The following is a 20,366-nucleotide window of genomic DNA, read 5'->3' on the forward strand; positions in this document are numbered from 1 at the left end:
GCTATGCACAGTTGGAAAAAGCCGCTTCCCTGTCTTTGGTGCATTTAAAAATTTCCTTCCCATTGTCGTACAAAAAAAAAAGGGGGCACTCCTTTTTGGCATCCGAGACCACAAAGGTGAGGCTTAAGGTTTGGCTCTTCTTTGCCAAAAACTGGAGCGCTTTTCATGTTAATGCTGGGAAATATACGGAGGATCAGCCAGGTCAGATCCAGCCCAGCCTCAAATTAGTCAGCCAGAAGGAAAGGGGAACACCAGCCAGCCTTGGGCTTTGGGGAAAGAGGCTCCCTGCCTCTCTCTCTCTCTCTCTCTCTCTCTAGCACACTGGCACAATTCCACTTATAAAAGTAAAACCTGTCATTAGCGAATGAAACCAAAGGCAATATCGGCTGAAGGCAGATGGAAAACGGCTCAGGCTGGGCTAATGGATCTGTCAACAGCCTTGGTTCAAACGTATCCCTAGAAAATAGAGGACCGCTACTGGAGAAGTTCTTGCTATTTGTCTCACCTCAAATGCAGTGAAACCTCCTGCTCTAACATTATTTCTTCACTGTGTTGCTTTTGACAAAGTGAAAGGGAGGAGAGGAAAAGGACATGCAAATCAAAAAGGAGCAAAGATGCCCAGAGTACTCAAGAGGTGATGTTGAGGGTTTTCTTCCCCATTTGAGTAAAGGAGGCTCATGGCTGAGAAGCTGTTGCCACAGTTGATGAAGTGGCTCAGAGAAACTCCAGAGAGTAGCAGCTGTGAGCATTTTAGACCCACAGGACTGGAATCCTTGATTGGGGTTTGACAGAACTGAACGAATGGATATCCAATTTTAAGGTGAAAGAAAGAAAGACCAAATAAATATTCCAAATGCTGGATATTTTTGAGGTGCTTCCACCAATATTGAAATGGTAAAAGTAGAGACCAGAACAACTGGGACATAATGCCACAGCATTGCAGGTATATGTGGGCCAATGCCTTGTCTTTTAGGCTAGAAATCTGGAGCAGAAGCTATCCTGCTGCAGATTATAAATAATAAATAAAATAAAACTTTTATTTATATCCCGCTTTTCTGTGACAAGACAATCAAAGCGGCTTACAACACATTAAAAGCCAGATTATTTCAAGCTACTCTGGGAGCCTTTTTCTTCAAACAGTAGGGTAAAAATCCAGTAAATAGGACATGTATTAGTTTCTTTGGTTGCTATTAATCTCTTATTTTTGCATCCCTCTCCTCAGATGCTGTGTTTCTACAACTCCAAAGTTGGCTTCCAACAAGCAAAACATTTAATCTGGTCCGATATGAAAGTCACTTGCTGTAAATTACCACAAATGCTAAAGTCTGTTTTATCTGTTGCTAGCTTTCCACCAAGAAGTCCTTCTGTATAGAAAAATGCACACATCTGTATGTCGTATGTAATTTGGGCCATTGTATGTGTACATATTTTGCAGAACAGACACACAGGAAAGCAGACCTCATGTGCAATTTTTGTACTGGACAAATGGCATGGATTGCATTTAGTTTTTTTCCATGCAGTACTACTCTTTCTGTGCTGTGAATCTGAAGTGGCCCAAAGGCTCTTGACTTTCCACATCAGAGAGAAAGCAAAAATGGAACATTTCTGTGTCTCCCCCACGAACAAGAGGCAGGCCACCTCCCTTGACTTTGCTTTCTCCCGTCCCCCCACATCTTTTTGGAACAAGGAGCACAAATCCCGCGTCAGACCTTAATGTATTTGGTTTTTGTCTGTGAATATTTATAACAGTGGGGAAAAATCCAGGACAGCTGGTAATGCATTTTGAAGTGTGTTAACAACACAGCACCAAACAGCTCTCTATTGATCACATAATGCCTTTTTTTCCTGGCCAAGTATTCCTTATACTTTAAAAAAAAAAGGAAAAGAATAGAAAGAAACACCACAAACTTCAAGTACCTTTTGCTTCAAGCGGTTTTTTCACCTCCTTTATTCCCATTTTTGCATGATCTTTTGCCTGCATGAGAAAAAAAAAAAGGGGGGGGGGGGAGAGAAAAATTAGTTCAAGTCAGAAATCCTTTTTTGGCTCCTGAGGAAATTGGTTCTCCGTTTTGGCCTACCAAGACCCACCTCTTCTGATTATTGAGAATAGGAAAGGGAGGGAGGAATTGGGCCATCAAGCTGAAGACATAATGGATATGAAAACAAATACAGAGACAAGAGGTTAAAAAAACAATCTTTAATGAGGGAAAAAGAGATTTTGTTTGCTGAGAATATCCCCTTTATAAAGCCTAGGCTGCTTGTTCTATCCTCTAATTATTTTTTATCTCTGCTCTGCAGTTAGAAGGGTGAGAAGACCAGCTGCTTCTCACCAAGGCAGGATCCCACCTTCAGCATCTCAGGAAAATACAGCAGGAAGGGCAGAAGCACACTTTCTAGATGGCTGGCTATAGCACAGCGGGGGAGAGGCGAAGGGGTGAGAGAATGCCAGTTTCAGCATCCGTTTCAACTAGTTTGCTTCATGAAGCCTTGCTTGAGCAAAGTTGAAGACAGATGGTAAATGTGACTGAGTTGTAACAAAGCTCCCACTAACCATTACTTGCTTGTGATACCTGTCCCACAAAGAGAGGAACAGGAGCACCAAAGAAGGAAGCCCAGCATAAATGCTCCAGAGATTAGATATTGTAGTCTCTAGCATTTATATTCTGTAGTAGCAATGGGGCAAGAGGATATCCATGTTTGAATGGCCTTTCACTATATACATTCAGTGGGCCCTTGATATCCACTGGGGTTTGGTTCCAGAATCCCCCATGGATTCCAAATCCCATTAAATACAATAGTGCAGTAAAATGGTGTCCCTTATATAATATGGGTAAATCAAGATGTGCTTTCGCTGTGTCCTTATCCTTCACTCTTTGTGGTTTAAGTCTTTGTGGGTTTGGTCAATTTACTCATAGTTCAGAAATGTTCCTTTTTTGAACCACAACTCCTGACTTTCCCTGGATTAGTTGGAGCAACTTTTCTAAGCTCTAATGTAAGTTCATGCCATCAGACGCATGCAGACCATCCACTGGGTTTCAAAACATCCCACAACCTTCCCACACACACACACACACACACAGAGAGAGAGAGAGAGAGAGAGAGAGAGAGAGAGAGAGAAAGAGAGGGAAAGGGGAAACTTGTAAACAGTCTTCATGGCAGGGTTTGCCTTGGTCTTGACCGTATTCAAAATGGCACCACTTCCTTTCTGTAAAGAAAAAGAAAGAATGAAGCAAACTGTTGTTGGAACAGAAGTGCCAACAGCTCCAAGAGGAACAGAATTACTCTTAGTCCTACATGCAAAGGAGAAAAAAATGTTGGAAACATCATCTCCCTAGTATTACTGTAAGACTGCAGGTAACATACTGAGAAATGGTATGGCTTTCAGATATTTTACTTCTAATATATGGATTATGGAAGGAAGTTACAGGGTGAAAAATCTCCACATAGTTGTACCTACATTTTTCTTAATAGCCCCATTGTCCTTCTCCTTCCCCCCTCCCCCCAATAGTTGACATCTTAATTTCACAAAGTAGAAGGTTTCATTTACAACACTAAATAATAATGGTAAACATGGAAGAACTCTTGGTTTTCAAAGCTCAGCCACAAGGGGGGAAAGTCTCTATATGAGTTAGATCTCTAAACAGATTTGCATTATATGGAAAGATTTGATTTCTTGAATTTGCAAAAGCCCTTTCATCCTCATCTACTTGTAGTTGCCCTGCTCCTTCTCCCAGCTTTGCTGCAGCAAACACAATGAAGGTAGACAAAATCCATCTATGGATTATTCCAGAAGAGCTGAACTTCACATACAGAAAAGTGTGCAAGCCTCTGATATGTCAGACAGAATAATCTAGCATCCCAGTTAGTGTTTTATTTATTTTGCAGCACATGTTGACTTGTGCTGCATAATGCATTATTTTGATAAATAAAATCTGGTCTGTATAAAACGACAGATCACACCTCTATCTGAACCCACACACTATGAAAGGCTGAACGAAGTTCAATAATCTTTTAGAAGGAATCATTAGCATTGCCTTGTTGTATTGGTTAATTAACAATTAACAGAGGAATAAGGCAACAAATCTTGTTACAAATGACTGTGCACTGGATTTTTTTATTTATTAATTCATAACACTTCTTTTTCTGCAGCTCTTGGAACATTGTTTGACATTCTGTGAGAGCATCGGAGAAGCTGGACAGACATTTTCAGAGGACTTGTATTACGTCTCTCAGAACCCTTGATAACCAAGGATACCTCATCATCATTCTCCACTGCCTGCTTCCAGGAAGCCTGGGATCTAAACACACTGCCTCCACTTCTGCTAATTATTTCTTTTTCTATCACCATCTTCAATGTGAGCAGCACTGGAGAAAGACAAGTCATTTAACATCTATTTTGTGTCTGCTCTTTATATTTATTACATGGCACGGTTAGTCCGTATCAATTAAAAATGGGAGTGCAGATTCCAAAAAAGGAACCTACTCCATCTCCATGCTCAGACTGAAAGAGAAACCTTTATAGTAACCAACCAAGCGGAGCAGCAACTGACTTCCCAATCTGGGGTGCAGTAGGAATTCCGATAAGCAAAGCTAGCTTCCGACAGGAGCTGGGATGGGCGCCCCAAATGCAGGAATACTGAAAGGCCAGAGTAAGAAGCATTCATGCTCCAGGAGACACTTACCCTAACTGTTGACAGCCACTGGTGGTACAGCTTGTCACTTCCTGACCCAAAGAGACAGGACAAAGATGAGAATGAGGGCACTTATTCTAATGATCTGCAGACTTCAAAATACAATGTTTGAAAACAACTATGCCAGCCCCCGCCCCCAAAAAACTTAAAAACTCTGAAGCAGCAGTTTTTTCAGAATATTTCTTTTTTTTAAAAAAAGTGGGAGATACTTCTTCTTGTTGTTGTTGTTGCTGTTGGGTGCCTTCCAGGCATTTCTGACTTACAGTAACCCTAAAGCGAACCTACCGCAGAAGTTTCTTGACAAGATTTGTTCAGAGGGGGTTTGCCTTCTTCTGAGGCTGAGAGAATGTGACTTGCCCAAGGTCACCCAGTGGGTTTCCATGGCTGAGGAGGGATTCTTACCCTGGTTTTCAGAGTCACAGACCAAATCTCAAACCAATGCACCACACTGGTTTATTATGTTTGTCTAAATGCAGCAAGCAAGTTCCTATGAATATATAAAACTGCTTGGGATGTTTGTGCCATCTATGGTCAAGTTGCCCTGCTATTTAAAAAGGATCCATTCTGCCTTTGTTCTGTATTTCTAAACAAAATCCACAAACTCAAGCAAAGAGTCCTCCTTACCAGCATATTCACTCATGTTGATCTCTTCCTCGAAGACATCGCTGAAGCCTTCTCCAGAGTTGAGAAGATCAAGGCGGCCATCAATAAACTTCAGGAGAGAGAAGAACAAAAAAAGGCACAAAGAGTTGATCTCTCAGGACCACCCAACAGAAATGAAGGACACCTTCCTGGCAAGGAGCTAAAACTTCTTCAGCCAGTGAAGGAGGCCAGAGTAGATACTTGACGGTATCTTCTTCCCTTTTCAGTTAAGACTGGGAGGAGGAGGTGAATGAATAAGGGAATGGAAGGAACCTTTTGTCAAGTTTTACTATTATAGAATACAGAAAGGGGGGGAAACATAATGCGCTTGAAAATGGAGCTTCAGCTAGACCGGGGGGGGGGGGGATTAATGTAGAAGACATTTCATTTTGACCCATAAATTACACTAATTAGGGAACAAAGTGGCCAGACGTATTTCATGGCACATAGCCCAGTATAGATCATAGTCCACAAAGGCAGCGCGCGGGTGGGAGGTTTTCTTTTATTTCACAACCAAGAGTACCTGCTTGAAGAGCTGCAGCTGGATGGCATTCTGCAGGAACTGTCGCATGGTGGCAGATCGGTGGGAGACAAATGTTTCTTCACAGAACGTGATGGGCTCCCCCTGGGGAAAAATAAGAAGAAGTTTGTTGCAGGGAGGTAAATATACACGATGCCAGATGCTCTCAAGAGAGCTCAACCACTATCAGTCCCTTGGGGCATCTTGAATTAACCATCATAGCAAATACATTAAGGAACAAGAGCATTAAGAGACTGGCCTGTCTCCATCAGTTTCCCTTCACCTGTTGCCTGGATCACATTAATCTCAGTGATCTTCCCTATGCAAAGACAACACAGTATTCCCTGTCATTTGATCCCTCCACCTCCAGTTCCTAAACTGCAGCATCATAGGTAAGGTAATACTCTGTGAGCTAATTCTGGCACTGGAGATTTCCTTAGGTAAGAGGAGGCAGGTGTGGGGTAGATGGTACCACAGGTAGGAGGAAGATGTCTTAGGAAGCAAAAGTTGTTCTCATGGCTGTAGCAAAATCACCACCATTATTTCACTTGCACCATCTAAGGGTCCAAATACAGAATAGCCTCCATTCATCATCGAAGTGAACAGCTGCATACATAATGTCCAGGAAGTCAAATACGAGCATCAAATGTTTAAGCTATTAAATTTTTAAGGGCTTGGCCAAACAGTCCAGCTTGGTTCTAAATAAAATGTTATAAGTATGTGGATAACTACATGGCACCTACAGTCTGGAATTTATAAACTGACCGGGGTGGGGTACTGGATGACTATGCCATGGGGTCATGGTTTGGGACTAGAGTGCCCCTTTGCCTCATTCTCCAAACAGAACCAGTCTGTGTAAGAGAGAACAAAAGGCACAATCCACGTTTCTCCATGGAGACCTAGCCAAAACAACAGGGAAATCTATCCTGTCCTTCCCAATGCAGAGGTGGGAATTGAGAAAGGGGTTTAACCTGGTCTTAACCACGACAAGAATGAATTTAAAATGCATTCTGCAGCAAATCTAAAAGCAGCCATGGCCTTTCAGAAACAAATGAAACACAAAATAGTTGACCGTTTGGCAAGGCAGGAAAAATTAAACTGAGAGAGAATTGAAATTTTGGAGTCTCCTGCCTCTATCGCTGGTACAGGAAAATAACCCATTTGTGTGGGATGCTCCTTCAGCCAGCCTGAATATGGGTTGATGCTCAGGCTGCCAGCTTCCTTGTTTCTAAGGTTGCTGCCAGTTAAAATTAAAGAAATAGCAGGAAAAGACAATTGTTGATTCATATCTGGTGAAAAATACGTGGCTCTGCAGCACAATTTGCATAGGCAACCATTTTCTATGTCACGCCTCTGACAACATGGGGAGATGCCGGCTGTTAATACCCCCCCTGTTGCCTATTCCAGGGCTGAATTTGACAAACATTTCTAAATGCTCCATGCTCATAAAGCATCTCATGGCACAGTAAAGCCACAATGGAACTTTTATGTGTGTGCAGGAAAAGTATCTGTGGCAGTTTTAGGACACAACAGGGTATAAAGGCCAGAAGTGACACAGCCGCGATTTATGGTGCTACGCCTCCTTATCTTAGACTGGATTATAAATTTTGCATATAAACTCTCTATTAGGAGGAAGAAAATGAATCTGCAGAGGAGTTTTGACTTGAAGGATTTCCGTTGCGTAAAGAGCTGTGAGTCCTGGAGGCCAGAGGAGCAGCCCATCAAGAATAAATGGCCCCCGCGCTTAATTAGACCCAACAGGCGCCACTTTCCTTTATGGCTCAACCTTTTTTAAAAATCAGTATTTTAGTTAACATTTTATGCTCCAACTTGTGATGGAGTTTTGAAATTTAGGTTAAGTAAGTCCTTCTTCTATTTGCAACTATTCCAATTAGCAGTAAAATGGAGGGACACTATGGGACATCCAGACTAACCACACTTTGCCAAGCTTGCTTACAAACAATGATCAGTTGTTATTGCCCAACAAAGATATTTTCACGCTCTTTATTGGTATATCTTTTCTTTGAATGATGGTCTCAAGCCAAAACAGCTTTTTCTCATCTACCTCTGCATTGTTCTTGTAAAATGAAGATGCCAGTGATGGAACCTGGGTCCTTCTGCCTGTACATCATGGACCTGATCCACCACAATGGAGCTATTGTCTCCCTCAGTCCATCTGATGTCCCCTCCATTCCTGGGCAACATGACACTGCAGCAGGTGGACGGGTCTCTTGGCTCTTCCTTGCCCTGCTGACCATGCTCAGACATGAAAACAGCATATGCTAATTGACTATGCAATGGGCTTCACAGCTACACCAGAGAAAACGGTCTAGGACTGGAGAGACGGCAGCCTGAGATGCTGGAGCTGTGGGAAGGTTCATCAAAGTTGGAGACGGAAGGGAGTTGGGAAAAGGTCACATTTCTTTGCTTTTGCTGTGTAATGGTCTCCAAGGAAACCTAATTATCCAATGGAACGCAACATATTTACGGTGGGTTATTTTATCCATACAAGATCTGCTGAGGTCGCTGGACAAATGTCAAAAGAACATCAATTCTTCTGTGGCAGGAATTCTCACTTTGTTGTGGGCAAAAGCTCAGAGCATTTCTGGAGGGTGGGCAGGTGGGAGAGACTGAATGGCTTAAAGGCCCAAACCACGGAAGCTCAGACAAAGAAAGAACCATCAGGGGACAGAGGAAACAACAAAATAAACAGAAAAATTTGAGAAGGAACCAGATGGAATTGAAGTTTTAAAGAGCCTCTTCCATCCTCTTAGCCTCTCGGAGTTAGAATACATGGTACTCTAAGGCAATTCTCCTTGCCACTCATCCCAAAAGACAAAAGGGGCACCCAGCAAATTCCATCCCTTCTGCCAATTTCTTAAGTCTGCCTCCTGGATGCCTCTGCTTTCCTCTCCCCCTCAGCCCCAGCCCCACAACTCTGCATGGTGGGCTTGGGGTTTCATGAAGGAGTGGGCCCTTGGCTATGCCCTCGAGAGGAGATGCTGTTTTTTCGCAAGAGTGCTAATGTAGAGTCCGGCTGCCAATCCCCCATGACAACTTCCCTTCACACCTCAGCCTGGAAAAGAGGGCAACATCAATGAGCTTCATGTGCTTTTTTTTTTGGGGGGGGGAGAAGGTGGAGGGAGGAAGATCCCCTCTAATGAGATTGCATGAGCAGAGGAGCATCTGGCTCAAAGCACGGCAGTTTACACGTCTCCTTGAGTTGTCCTGGAGACACGCACATGACCAGCGCAGCGCAGAAACTCTGGGGCACGGGTCCAAGCCCACTCCTAACACGTTCTGACAGAGAGCAGATGGGCGGCTAGTTGGAGGGCCAAAAGGCGGCAAGGCAGCTCTACCCACCCAAACCTGGACATGCGCATTTCCATCCGGCAAAGTCACGCTTTTAAGCGCCCAGGAATCTGATGTGACTCTCACTAGAGGACTTGTGCTAAAGTTGCTACACACGAACACTTTCCCAGCTCCCACTGAATCCCAGGGCTTCTATTCAGCACGCCTAAACCATGCACTGCTGTGGAGAAGAAAACTCTCCAAACAAGCATGTTTTCTGATGTGTTACTCCCAACACCTACTTCTCTGGCTCTTTTGAGGATGTTGTGGTCATGGTTGTGAGAAGGGTCTCCTCATCACACCATCCATGTGCCAAGTTTGGAGAACAAATACATGCAAAAAATTTCTCATCGGCAACAACCCACAGCTGTGGAATTCTCTTTTCTTGGAGTTATCCTCCCCAAAAAAACTAGAAGGGAAAACCAGCATGTTTCAGAAAGGATGCTGCTAAATATTTATTTTTTGGCATGGAGTCCCCAGGTAGAGCTAACCTCGAAAAGGGGAATGAATGTAAGAATAATCCCTCAAAAAAGAGATCCCTCCTCCCTTCTTGTTATATAGTACCTCCTCTTTGTAAGATTAAGTAAGTTTGGAATTGATGTGAGAAATCTATGAAAACCCCTTGAAACAGCGGAGGAAGGAACAAGGATGCTGGGTGAAAAGCCTACACTCCTGTCCTGTGTTGGCCCTAATAGCTTTTAATTATCGCACAAAATATTTGTAAACACCACAAAGTGATCAGGATAGTTAATATTTCTTTTTTCACTCTGAGTCTTTTCTGACAAGCAAGCTGCCAAGAGTAGCCACAGTACGGATGTTTAACTGGACAGCATTAGTGCAGATCACCCAGGGCTATCTAATTTCTGTTTAACAGAAATATTAAAACAATGTTATAGCATGAACAAGCGCTGCATCTGCAACTTTAACAAAAAATCTCAGATTCTGGAAATTTACAGCAAGCCATCCAATACAGCATGGCAACAAGATCTTTTTTCAATGCACTTTTGATGCTGTTTGCTTTCAAGGGAGTCAAAAGCCCTCTGTCTCCCTCCAGCCTGCCGCCATGTTTTTGCTTTGTTTTTAAGCAACATAATCTCAGGGTTTGATGGTTTGATGCCACATTTTTCTTGTAAAGCAGGGCCTTTAAGAGTTAACAGTCTCCTATCCCAGCCCTTGTAAACAAGCCCAATGCCAGAGAAAGATCCTCACCCATCCATCACTTTGTCCAGAATTAGACGTGGGCCATAATTATGGGTTTCCGCACATGTATCTACCTGGGAGAGGTATTTGGCGGCTTTTCCAGGGAGGCCGGCCTCTCGATGGAGAGCAGAGGCGCTCATTAATGAGGCTAATGAGGGGAAAGAGGGAAGGCTCTGGCATCAGCTGCCGCTTGGAAGAACTCCTCATTAAGCCCCATAATCTCTGCACTGGAACAGCAGCGGATCTGGCTTCTCCGTGGCAGACTGACAAGGGCAGAGGAGGCTTGCAAGGTAACACCTGAGTACAGCACCAGGAGCACACCTTTGGGGAGGAGGAGCAGGGAGGGAGATTAGCCTCACAAATTCCACATGCAACGGGATCAGAACAAAGACTGGGCCAATGAAATGCACACCTATAGGATGGGGGACACCTGGCTTAACAACCGCATATGCAACAGGGATCTAGGAGTCCTAGTTGACCACAAGTTGAATATGAATCAATGGTGTGATGTGGCAGATAAAAAAGCCAATGCGATCAATAGAAATAGAGTGTCTAGGCCAAGGGAAGTAATAGTCCCACTCTATTCTGCTTTGGTCAGGCCTCACCTGGAATAATCTTGTGCCCAGTTCTAGGCATCACAGTTCCAAATGGATGTGGACAAGCTGGAGCGTGTCCAGAGGAGGGCGACCAAAATGGTGAAGGGTCTGGAAAACATGAAGTCCTCTGAGGAGAGGCTTAGGGAGCTGGGTATGTTTAGCCTGGAGAAGAGATGGTTAAAAGGTGATATGATAGCCCTGTTTAAGTATCTGAAGAAGTGTCATACTGAGGATGGAGCAAGCTTGTTTTCTGCTCCTCCAGAGAATAGGACCCAGAACAATGGATGCAAACTGCAGAAAAAGAGATTCCAGCTCCACATAAGGAGGAACTTCCTGACAGTAAGAGCTTTTTGATATTGGAATATGCTGCCTTGGAGCATGGTGGAGTCTCCTGCTTTGGAGGAGCTTTTAATGTTTAAACAAAGGCTGGGTGGCCATCTGTGGGGAAGGCTTAGGCCATGTGTTCCTGCATGGCAGAGGGGGTTCGACTGGATGTGCTGGGGGTCCCAGATCTTCTTAGGAGGATCCCATGACCAAGATAGTCTTGGGCCATTCTCATGTCCATCCTGCCTTAAAAATCAGCCATGACTTGGGCTTTGGGAACAGAAAAGAAATTGCAGTTGCTTCCTGGATTTTCAGGACTGAAGCAAGGAAGAAGAGAGTAATTTGTGACCACAAGGACAGCTCCAGCCTGTCTCTTTTCCCTCCAACACTTCTGCATAAAGCAACAGAAATAGTTACAGCACTACAGGGAGCTGAACCTTGTTAACACTTATGCATGAATATACGCTATGCTGTATTCATCTAATTCAGATTGAAAGAGGAAGGACATCGGCTCCATGGAGACCAGAATACTTGATGGCAAAACTCACTCTGTAGCTAATGTTCCAAAAAGAACTACAGTGAGTGCAAGCAACTTGAGAAACAGATCAAGAATTAAGACTTCAAAAAGGTCAGGCTTCTCTTCTTGTTGTGCGCATACATGCTCTTGGATCTTCTGCCCTATCTCAACACTTTACAAAGTCTGCAGCAATCTGACTACTCCAAAATAATCTGCATTCATCATTATGCTACTAACACACACAACGCCTTGTTTTAAATTTTGTTGTCATTGCTCTGATCAGATGAAACTTTGAGCCACCTAGTTGGTTCTCCAAGTGTAGGCAGCATTGAAAATACTTCCAGATGGCATTTACTAGAATAGATTACAGTGCAATTTAATAAACATTTTAGGCTCATTTAATACTGTCTGAAAGCAGCTCGTGATAAATGAATGGTTCTTAGACTTTTCCTCAACAGGGGCTACTTAACTTGTAATGGTTAAAGAAATTGAGGAAGATGGGGAGAGGTCACAAAAAATACACACATCATACACATGTTCCAGAGACATGTCCTAAAACAGAATAGCGTCTCATGTATGTATGTATGTATGTATGCACGTATGTATGTGAGAAGACCTGCTGAATCGATGGGAGAAGTTGACATACTGATGATCAAGAACTTTGTGATGGACTTGAGCTGCGCTTGTCAAGGCCACTTTCAAAATATTGAAACGTTCCATTCAGAAAAATGGGCTACAGGACTCTGTTGAATGAATTTATTACGGCACATGGCCAGCACCAAAATATGGCAAAAATACAAAACATGTAACATCAGGTGTACTGCCATAGCACAAATATATCTACATTCTACTCCGAACGAAGGTCTATATCTTCTATATATCCAAGTAGGAGGGGAGAATGCCCACAGTTCCATTACATTGGCATAGTCAAGTATTATAAAACATTGGCACAGTGAACAGTCGGATACCACATCCTCATTCCACAAAACCTTTTCAAGATTTAGGAAAAGAAAAAAAATTAAAACATTGGCATAGTTATACAGTTATCAACAAACTTTTTCAATGCCATATCTGTGACATTTTATATAAAATGGTCTAAAGATAAAATATGTAAAAACAGCAAGATGATGGCTCATGATGGCCAAACGCTAAAGCTTTCTTACTTCATCTGTATTAAAAAGTTTTTACGGCAGATAATTTTCATTCAGAAAAATAAAAATACTCCATTCAGAAACATAAAAGGGCAGTGTTATTTCCTGCCTCTCCGACAGTAGCACATAAGGTCTTCCAATGTGACTCTCTGAATTGGTTGTTGGCCTCTGTACATGACCAGGAGAACACCTTTTGGTGTAGGAGAATTTGCTCTTCTTTAGCCATCAATAGTGTGAGAAAAATGTTGCTTTTATGCTCTGCACATCAGCTGCCCAAGAGGAGAGATGGAAGAAAACAATGCTGGACTGCACACACTCTTGGTCTCAGCTGGGAGGGTTGCTTTTGCATCCTGTGAAAAAGAGGGATATTTCTGACATTTAAGCTACATTTCAAGGGGTTGCTGAAAAAAAGGAACGGAGGAATATGCAACTTAGCCACTGAGCTCAGCTTGAACTTTGGAAATCTGGACAGATTCATTTGAGACCACTCTGGAAGGCAAAGGCCAGCGTGGGCAACACAAGGCAGCCAATTCAGCAACAATACTACAGAGACACTTTTCCACCTATGTCTTCAACCTCAGATCAAAAGATGCTTCCAAAAGATGCTCCAAAACAGGAAATATAGCCTTGTAAACACTTGTGGAGGATTGGGCTGCTGATTTTTGCTCAGGTGGCAGACCGCACAATTTGAACCCAACGTCTGCATATACCAATCTACGACAGGGACATCTCTGCTCAATGAAGAGAGCAGAGAACTTGATGGTTACAAGGCTAGCCTCCATGAGGCAGAAATGGAGAAGAGTCAAGTACCAGTTGATATCACTGGAGGTGAGGAGGGTAAGAAATGGGCCATGGACATGACTGTCTGTGCCAGACAAAACTGCTGACTGGGTCCCTATGTCCTAGGAAAAAAAGGTTTCATGGAGGGACAGGGCAGGGATTATTTCAAGATGCCAAGTGCTTCATCGACTCAGGCAGCAATTTAGCTCTGCTGCCAGTGAGCAAGAGAAGCCTTTCCAAAAAGTAAGGACACGTCCAGGATTTCAGTGAATCTGAACTGGGCCACAGCAGAGCCGCAAGAAGATGGGTCATCTGTATACCTTGAACTTTTCAGGGAGAGTAATGGCGAGTGCAGACACTATACGCTGGAAAGGTAAAAGAGCAAGCAAAAAAAGGTATGTTGAGATCCATTCTTTTTGAAAAAAATAACAATTTCTCATGTCGCAGAGAAGACTTCTCGAGCAGCGTTGTCATTCAAGGCCCTCCAGTGATTTCAGCTTTATGACAAGGCTGTTTAGCCTGAGGGAACTATGTGTTTTTGCCTGCATACAAAAAGCTAGCCACAACTTTGGCTGCTGCCTACACTTCACAGGGATTTCTTAAGAGATTCAGCCATATTAATGAATCATAAAGTACGTTGAGTGAGACAGTGAAATCTAGAGGTAGTCTGAGCACTAAGCCAACAGACAATAGAACTAGATGCTGCTAAAAATACCTGAACACTAAGAAGATTTCAATTCCATTCAGAGCGCCTTCTCCAGCCCTTGATCAAGCACACCAACCGCCACTTAATTTTAAAAGTATGACATTTCAAGAAAAAAAAGAGGAGGCTATCTGCATCTTTAAAGCACAAAAAGACAGGCGGAGTGGGTAAGAACGCAGCTAGGGATACAGAAAGATGGTCAAAGCAATAAGAAGAACAGCCATTACTTCAAATTATCTTGGGAAGAAAAAGAAAACATGGAATCTCGGCACAAGCCACCATCACAAAAGGTGCAGAGGGTAAAGGCGAGGGAAGTAGCAGAAGATTTGGCCGGACAGTGGATAGCTTACGGAGCAAAAAGGAAACACGACAAGAATCACCTGAGTCTCTAGAGTTTGTAGTGGCATCAAAAACAAAATACAACTGGGAGCTCTCGCGATATAAGCTGCAGGGCTCTAGTCAGAATTATGAACCCAGGGATGGTGGCAATGGTGGGAAGATAATGAAATAAGATTTATCCATTAATTGAACAGAACTCTCTTAAAGGCAGCAATATGTTCCTTTTCTGTCAAGCGAGAGAGCAAGAAAACACATGCTTTAATTGGGGTTAGTTCAGGGCTTTCCAACACTTTATTAGCCCTCTGCTTTGTGCCACTCAAACCTATGCTTTAAAACATCCTGCTGAACACACTTATGTTTTCTAAGTCCCTACTCTGTAGATCTTGTCTGTACTTGAAGTTCTTGTAAATGTGACATTTCTGGAATCAAATGTACTAGGGATTAGCCAGTCGGCAGTTCTGTATTCCCGTTTTTGCCTTCACTGCTCTGCAGGATCCTGACTGACCCTGTCTACCAAGAGTAAAACCAGCAGCCATATGTAGCCTTGCCAACAGAAGGGAAGACGTCACCATAGGAGTCGGGGGTTCAAGACATGTCCAGAGCCCTATTTATCTCACTGCCAACCAAAGACAGCAAGCCTTTATGGCCCTCAGCTTTACCTAATTGCTGCAAGAGGAAAGATGGGAGTGTGTGTGTTTGTTTAACAATGTGTGTCTGCTGTCCACACTATACTGTTTGCCACAGAAAACACAATTGCCATGTAAAATGAAGGACAAAATCTGGTTCCCTGTTACTCCCTCCCCGCTTCAACTCTGTGGCAAGGATGTCAAAATGGCTATACCAGACAGACTAGAAAGCTTAAACAAGCCCCTGGTTTTGTGCCTTATATTCCTGTTGCCTTATGGGAAATAAAACCACTTCAAATTACATGCATTATTTATCCTTTTTTAAAAAGAGTTGCCACCTTTTTATATAAAGCTTCTGTTCACATCTTCTCTGAACTGTTCCCTTTCCCAAAACTGCTTTTCATTGGATATTGGCTCCAAAATCCTTACATGATTCTTGCCATGATCATCTGAACAATCAGTAAAAGACTTAAACTCAGTTCAATATGTATATAGTTTTTCTAACAATGCACACTAATTGTATCTCTTTAATAGGAAATATGTTTATTTAAAAGAAAACCCTGCTCATCTTTATTACCAACCGTGAGAGTTCAAAGCAGAGAAACAAACAAGCCTCTAAACTTCAAGGAGGTGTCAGGGGTAAATGAAGAGAAACCAGGTAAAGCTTGCATGATGTGCTAATTGTATTCCAAAAAATAGTAATAACAACAATAATGGTGGAAAGACAGAAATGGGGCTTCCAATTATCATAAAGTTGTCTGTTTCACAATGCACTTTCAGTGACTTAAGACATATTTGCACCCATTGGAATTCGGAGGAGAGCCGCCTCCCAGCTGTTGCGTGCATAGATTTCGCATGCTGTACATACACGGCTGATTTAAACAGCAAGGAAAGTTACAATTTACAAAATGCATATTTCAGTCACAGTAAAAATCTGTCGGTTCGTCTCAGAGAGCGCAGAAGAGAAAGCAATTCAATTAGGACTTTTTCTCATCCGCTTTCCTAGATGAACGCAGCTCCTTTGATGAGCACGATTCAGGCCACCCTCCACAACAAAGCTCACACCCTCCGACGCCAAAACTCAGCGATATGGCAGCTCTTGAAGACTGCCTCCATCATTAAGCAGGCAGGCAGACCTAGCATTTTTGCTTGGGGTGTGTGTGTGTGTGTGTGTGCATATGGGGAGTTGTCTTATACATGTGGTGCAATTCACTTGTTGCTTACTTTCTTTGTTCCTTTTGAGAGAGATTTACTGAGTGCAAAAAAAAAAAAAAAAACCCTCCTTTCTTTCTGGCCATATTATTTGAACCTTTCCCCTCCTTCTGACAATGTTCCTGATCTTACAAATTCTGACAACTAAATTCTTAATGAATGCTGTAAGCAATTCCAACTGACTTACTCTATGCAAAGTCTAACTGATACAGAGTCTGTGCAGTCATCAACCCAACAGAGTTCAGCCCACCCAAAAATCAAGTCTCTACTTCAGTTCCCTAAGTTCACACCAGGTAATGCAATTGCCATGTATCCTTTGGTGTGGCGCAGATGCTAAAAGCACGATCTGAGAAGCCCCTGGTTTAAATCTTGCCCAACTAGAGGGACTAAGGCGAGCCGTGGCTTCTGAGCTGCAGCCTCCACTTCTTCCAAAACAGAGGGCAACAACACAGACTGGCCTTTTTAACTGGGCTGCTGTGTCAGGATTATTGTGATAAGGTGCATGAGGCACTTTCAACATTTGAAATACATATGGCACATATGGTAATGGCAATTACATTACCTGCATTAATCTTAGCACTTTTATTCCTGGCACACCAAATATTCCCACATTGCCTGCCCGCTTCCCTTGGTTCTGCTACCTATTTGTGCTCACTTTAACATATGCTCCTCCTGAGAGGAGAAATGCATCTCACTGCCTTTCTAAAGCATCAACTGAATTTAAAGCGTATATATATTTCATGGACAGCTATAGATAAACAGATCTATTGTTTGTTTACATTTAAAGGCACAAATAATTGCCCTTGCCCCCTTTCGCAGAAAGCCCTTCCGCTGCCTGTGTCATTTTGCATGGCGCCTGCCTTCTATCCTTTGCCATGTCTCTTGTGCATTATTAGTTGAGCCAATGTCTCCAACTTCTCCTGCTTCCGGAGAGCGTGGCGCTGCTTGCTGAGGCTGCACACAGTCTCAATTACAAGTAAAATGCAAGCAAGTCGGGTGGAGGGAGCAAGCCAGGCTATGAGTGTGTCAAAATGCAGAAATAAAATGAAAGCTTAAGAGACAGAAGAACAACAAGAGCGGAGTGTAAAATAAAAGGCAAAGACACACAAAGCCAGGTGATGGAGTCACAGCAGAATAATTTATCAGCCAAGCACTTCAATTCCTGCATCACAATTGCTAAAATATTACAGCGCTACTTCACACTATCCAAATCTTCTCTAGTAATGGGGATATTCAAAGAAAGGTCTGAATAGTTATTTTTTTGCCCCTGGCATCATTCACTAAAATTGAGAGGCTATTTGTGAGCTTCCTCTATGCTAGTCAAGCAGTAAATATCAGATCACACTCATTGTATGGTCAAATTAAATGATCTTGGGTTAATCTCACAGCCTGCTACCAAATGCAAAGTCACTGCCATGACCAAAAACTCACCAAAGAATCAAGATGGGTTAGTCATAAAGCAAATACTGCCTGGGGCTGAAAGGGGACTACGTCGAGTGTGGGGGGGCACGATGCCTGCATGTAGATGTAAATCTGGGTCCCAAGAGTAAAACGTTTCAGGACCACTGGTTTGAGTCCTGGAGACCAGGGTTCAAATCCCTGCTTGATCATGGAAACCTACTGGGTGGCCTTAGGCAAGCCATACTGTCTCAGCCTAGAGGAAGGCAAGGGAAAACCCACCATGAACAAACCTCACCAATATTGTGACATCTTGAATAGATAAAAGTAAAAATAAGTTTCAAAACAAGAAAGAAGCCTCCTTGGAATGAACAGGTGAATCATTTTGCTAATGAACAGGTTTTCCCCCCCAGCACTGTAGAATGCAGGTGAATTATGAATACTCGATCTCCCAGCTTCTAACCAAGGCTCTCCCTGGCATCAGCAAAACCCACCAGGCTCTCTTGCCACCGGGGTCCCTTACCTGGGTCCCAGATTTCCAACTGAGAACCTTACAAAAGATGAAAAGCCACATGCTCAGCTACAGCAACCAGCTCTCACAACCCCATCCAACCCACCAGTTTTGCTCTCCCTTGGAATCTCTCCTGCAGTGAAATCAGAGCTCCTGGGCATGACATGATTTCTGCAAAGCATTAGCAATGCTGGTAGTGAGTAGCTTCTGCTTCTCACCACAGAAATGAGAAAATACCAAGCTAAGGCAGGAGTCCGTACGTTCAGCGTGGACAATGCACATTCAGATGAGTGTGTTTGGGAGGCCAAGTTGTAAACACAGTGCCTGCAAGTAGGTGGGCCATTGGCTAGGGAAGCAATTATAAGGAGGACGGAGCAAAGCAACTCTTTGCTGCTCTATTCAACTGCTTCAAGACATTTCACCACGGCAACCACAACAGGACAGTGGACTGAAGAGGGAGAAATGAAAAACCTCTTCAAGGAAGGATCTGGCAAGAGCAGAATGTATGTGTCTGTGTCCAGCTCTGCTCAAAGAACTACCCCTGCTTTCTTGTGCACCTTAGCCTTTCCCATCCCTCATTTTGTCTCTTAGTGACACCTGCTCAGATGTGAGACTGCTAAGAGGGGAGCCTGAGATCACTTCCACTGAAAAGCTCTGCAATCGCTTGACCACCGTCAGGGCCAAGGCCCTCCCAAAGCCTTTCTGGCTAGTCCTCCATGTCCTACCACAATCCCATACATTTCCCCGGTCTGGTACCCCAAGTCTTTATCGCCATAGTCGCTTAAACACAGGAAGAATGGACCTCAATGCATGTAAATTTTGAAATGACGGGAAGCTAGGAACTGAGAAAGACCGAAGTGGAGATTCCAGGCTATGGAAGGAATTAGCCTTGATAGCCTCAATAGTTAGAAATGGTGAGAAAGCAAGACAGAAAACAAAACTCTTTATTTGGAAAAAAAATCCTTTCTCTTGTGAACGTGTTTTGAAACATCGGATGGAAACATCACACCTACCATAACGGTATTATAATGTCTTCCCACTGTGAAAGTACTCTGGATAATAGATGTCTGTGGGATGGCAAAACATGTGTTAAGAAAAAGAATAAGATTTGAGAATGGCTTTGGTACTGATGCTGTGCTGCGTAGCAGAATTGTGTCTCAAGGGCTCAGATCTTCAGATAATGTGAAACCACAGGGAGCCATTGCTGAGAAATGGATCTCCAGAGCACCCATCCACACAGCATTTCCAAGGGCTTTCTCCCACATCCATTTCCTTCTCCTTGCTCCCTCATCATCTAGAAGCACACAGGGTTCAAGCTGGTTAACGCGAGTTTGAAAAGGATTGTTCATAGCCTGCCCTTATTCCAGGAGCTGAAGCCAAAGGAGACAAGGAAATGGAAGCAGATTCGAGGCCAGATTACATGTTCCCAGCTGAAAAGGTTGAAGGACTATTTCCCTTCCCTTCATTTCCTCAGTATCTCCTTTCCCCCTATTTGGCACTATGGAGACTCTGAATCTGTGGGCAGGGACATCTTTGTCTGCATGAAACCTTGTGTGTGTGTGTGTGCGCGCGCGCGCATGGCTGAGAAGCAAGCAAAAAACAAACGAAGTGGAGGAAGCTCTTTTTGATTTGTTCCTCTCTTTGTCTATTTTGCTACAGCTCCTGCTTTGTTGACATTTCCTCTGCACCTGGAGAAGGATATTTGCCCACTCTCCTGAAGGAGAGCCATAGTCAGGCTAAAAATAAGCGCCCAACCTTTCTATTGGGCCTCAGCAAATCAGCAATTAAAGTCATCAAGGGAAAAG

General features: G+C 43.3%; 1 protein-coding gene across 1 annotated transcript in view; it reads right to left on the reverse strand.

Moving 5' to 3' along the window:
• Window positions 1–20,366, reverse strand: part of DENND1A (DENN domain containing 1A) — a 171,335-nt gene that overhangs the window by 25,015 nt on the left and 125,954 nt on the right. The window contains 6 exon segments of the mRNA XM_042478041.1: window positions 1,918–1,938; window positions 1,940–1,975; window positions 3,134–3,205; window positions 4,683–4,723; window positions 5,316–5,403; window positions 5,857–5,958. Coding sequence (XP_042333975.1) covers window positions 1,918–1,938; window positions 1,940–1,975; window positions 3,134–3,205; window positions 4,683–4,723; window positions 5,316–5,403; window positions 5,857–5,958 — 360 coding nt within the window.

This window comes from Sceloporus undulatus, chromosome 7, assembly GCF_019175285.1.
Source record: "Sceloporus undulatus isolate JIND9_A2432 ecotype Alabama chromosome 7, SceUnd_v1.1, whole genome shotgun sequence".
In the NCBI taxonomy this organism is placed as follows: domain Eukaryota; kingdom Metazoa; phylum Chordata; class Lepidosauria; order Squamata; family Phrynosomatidae; genus Sceloporus; species Sceloporus undulatus.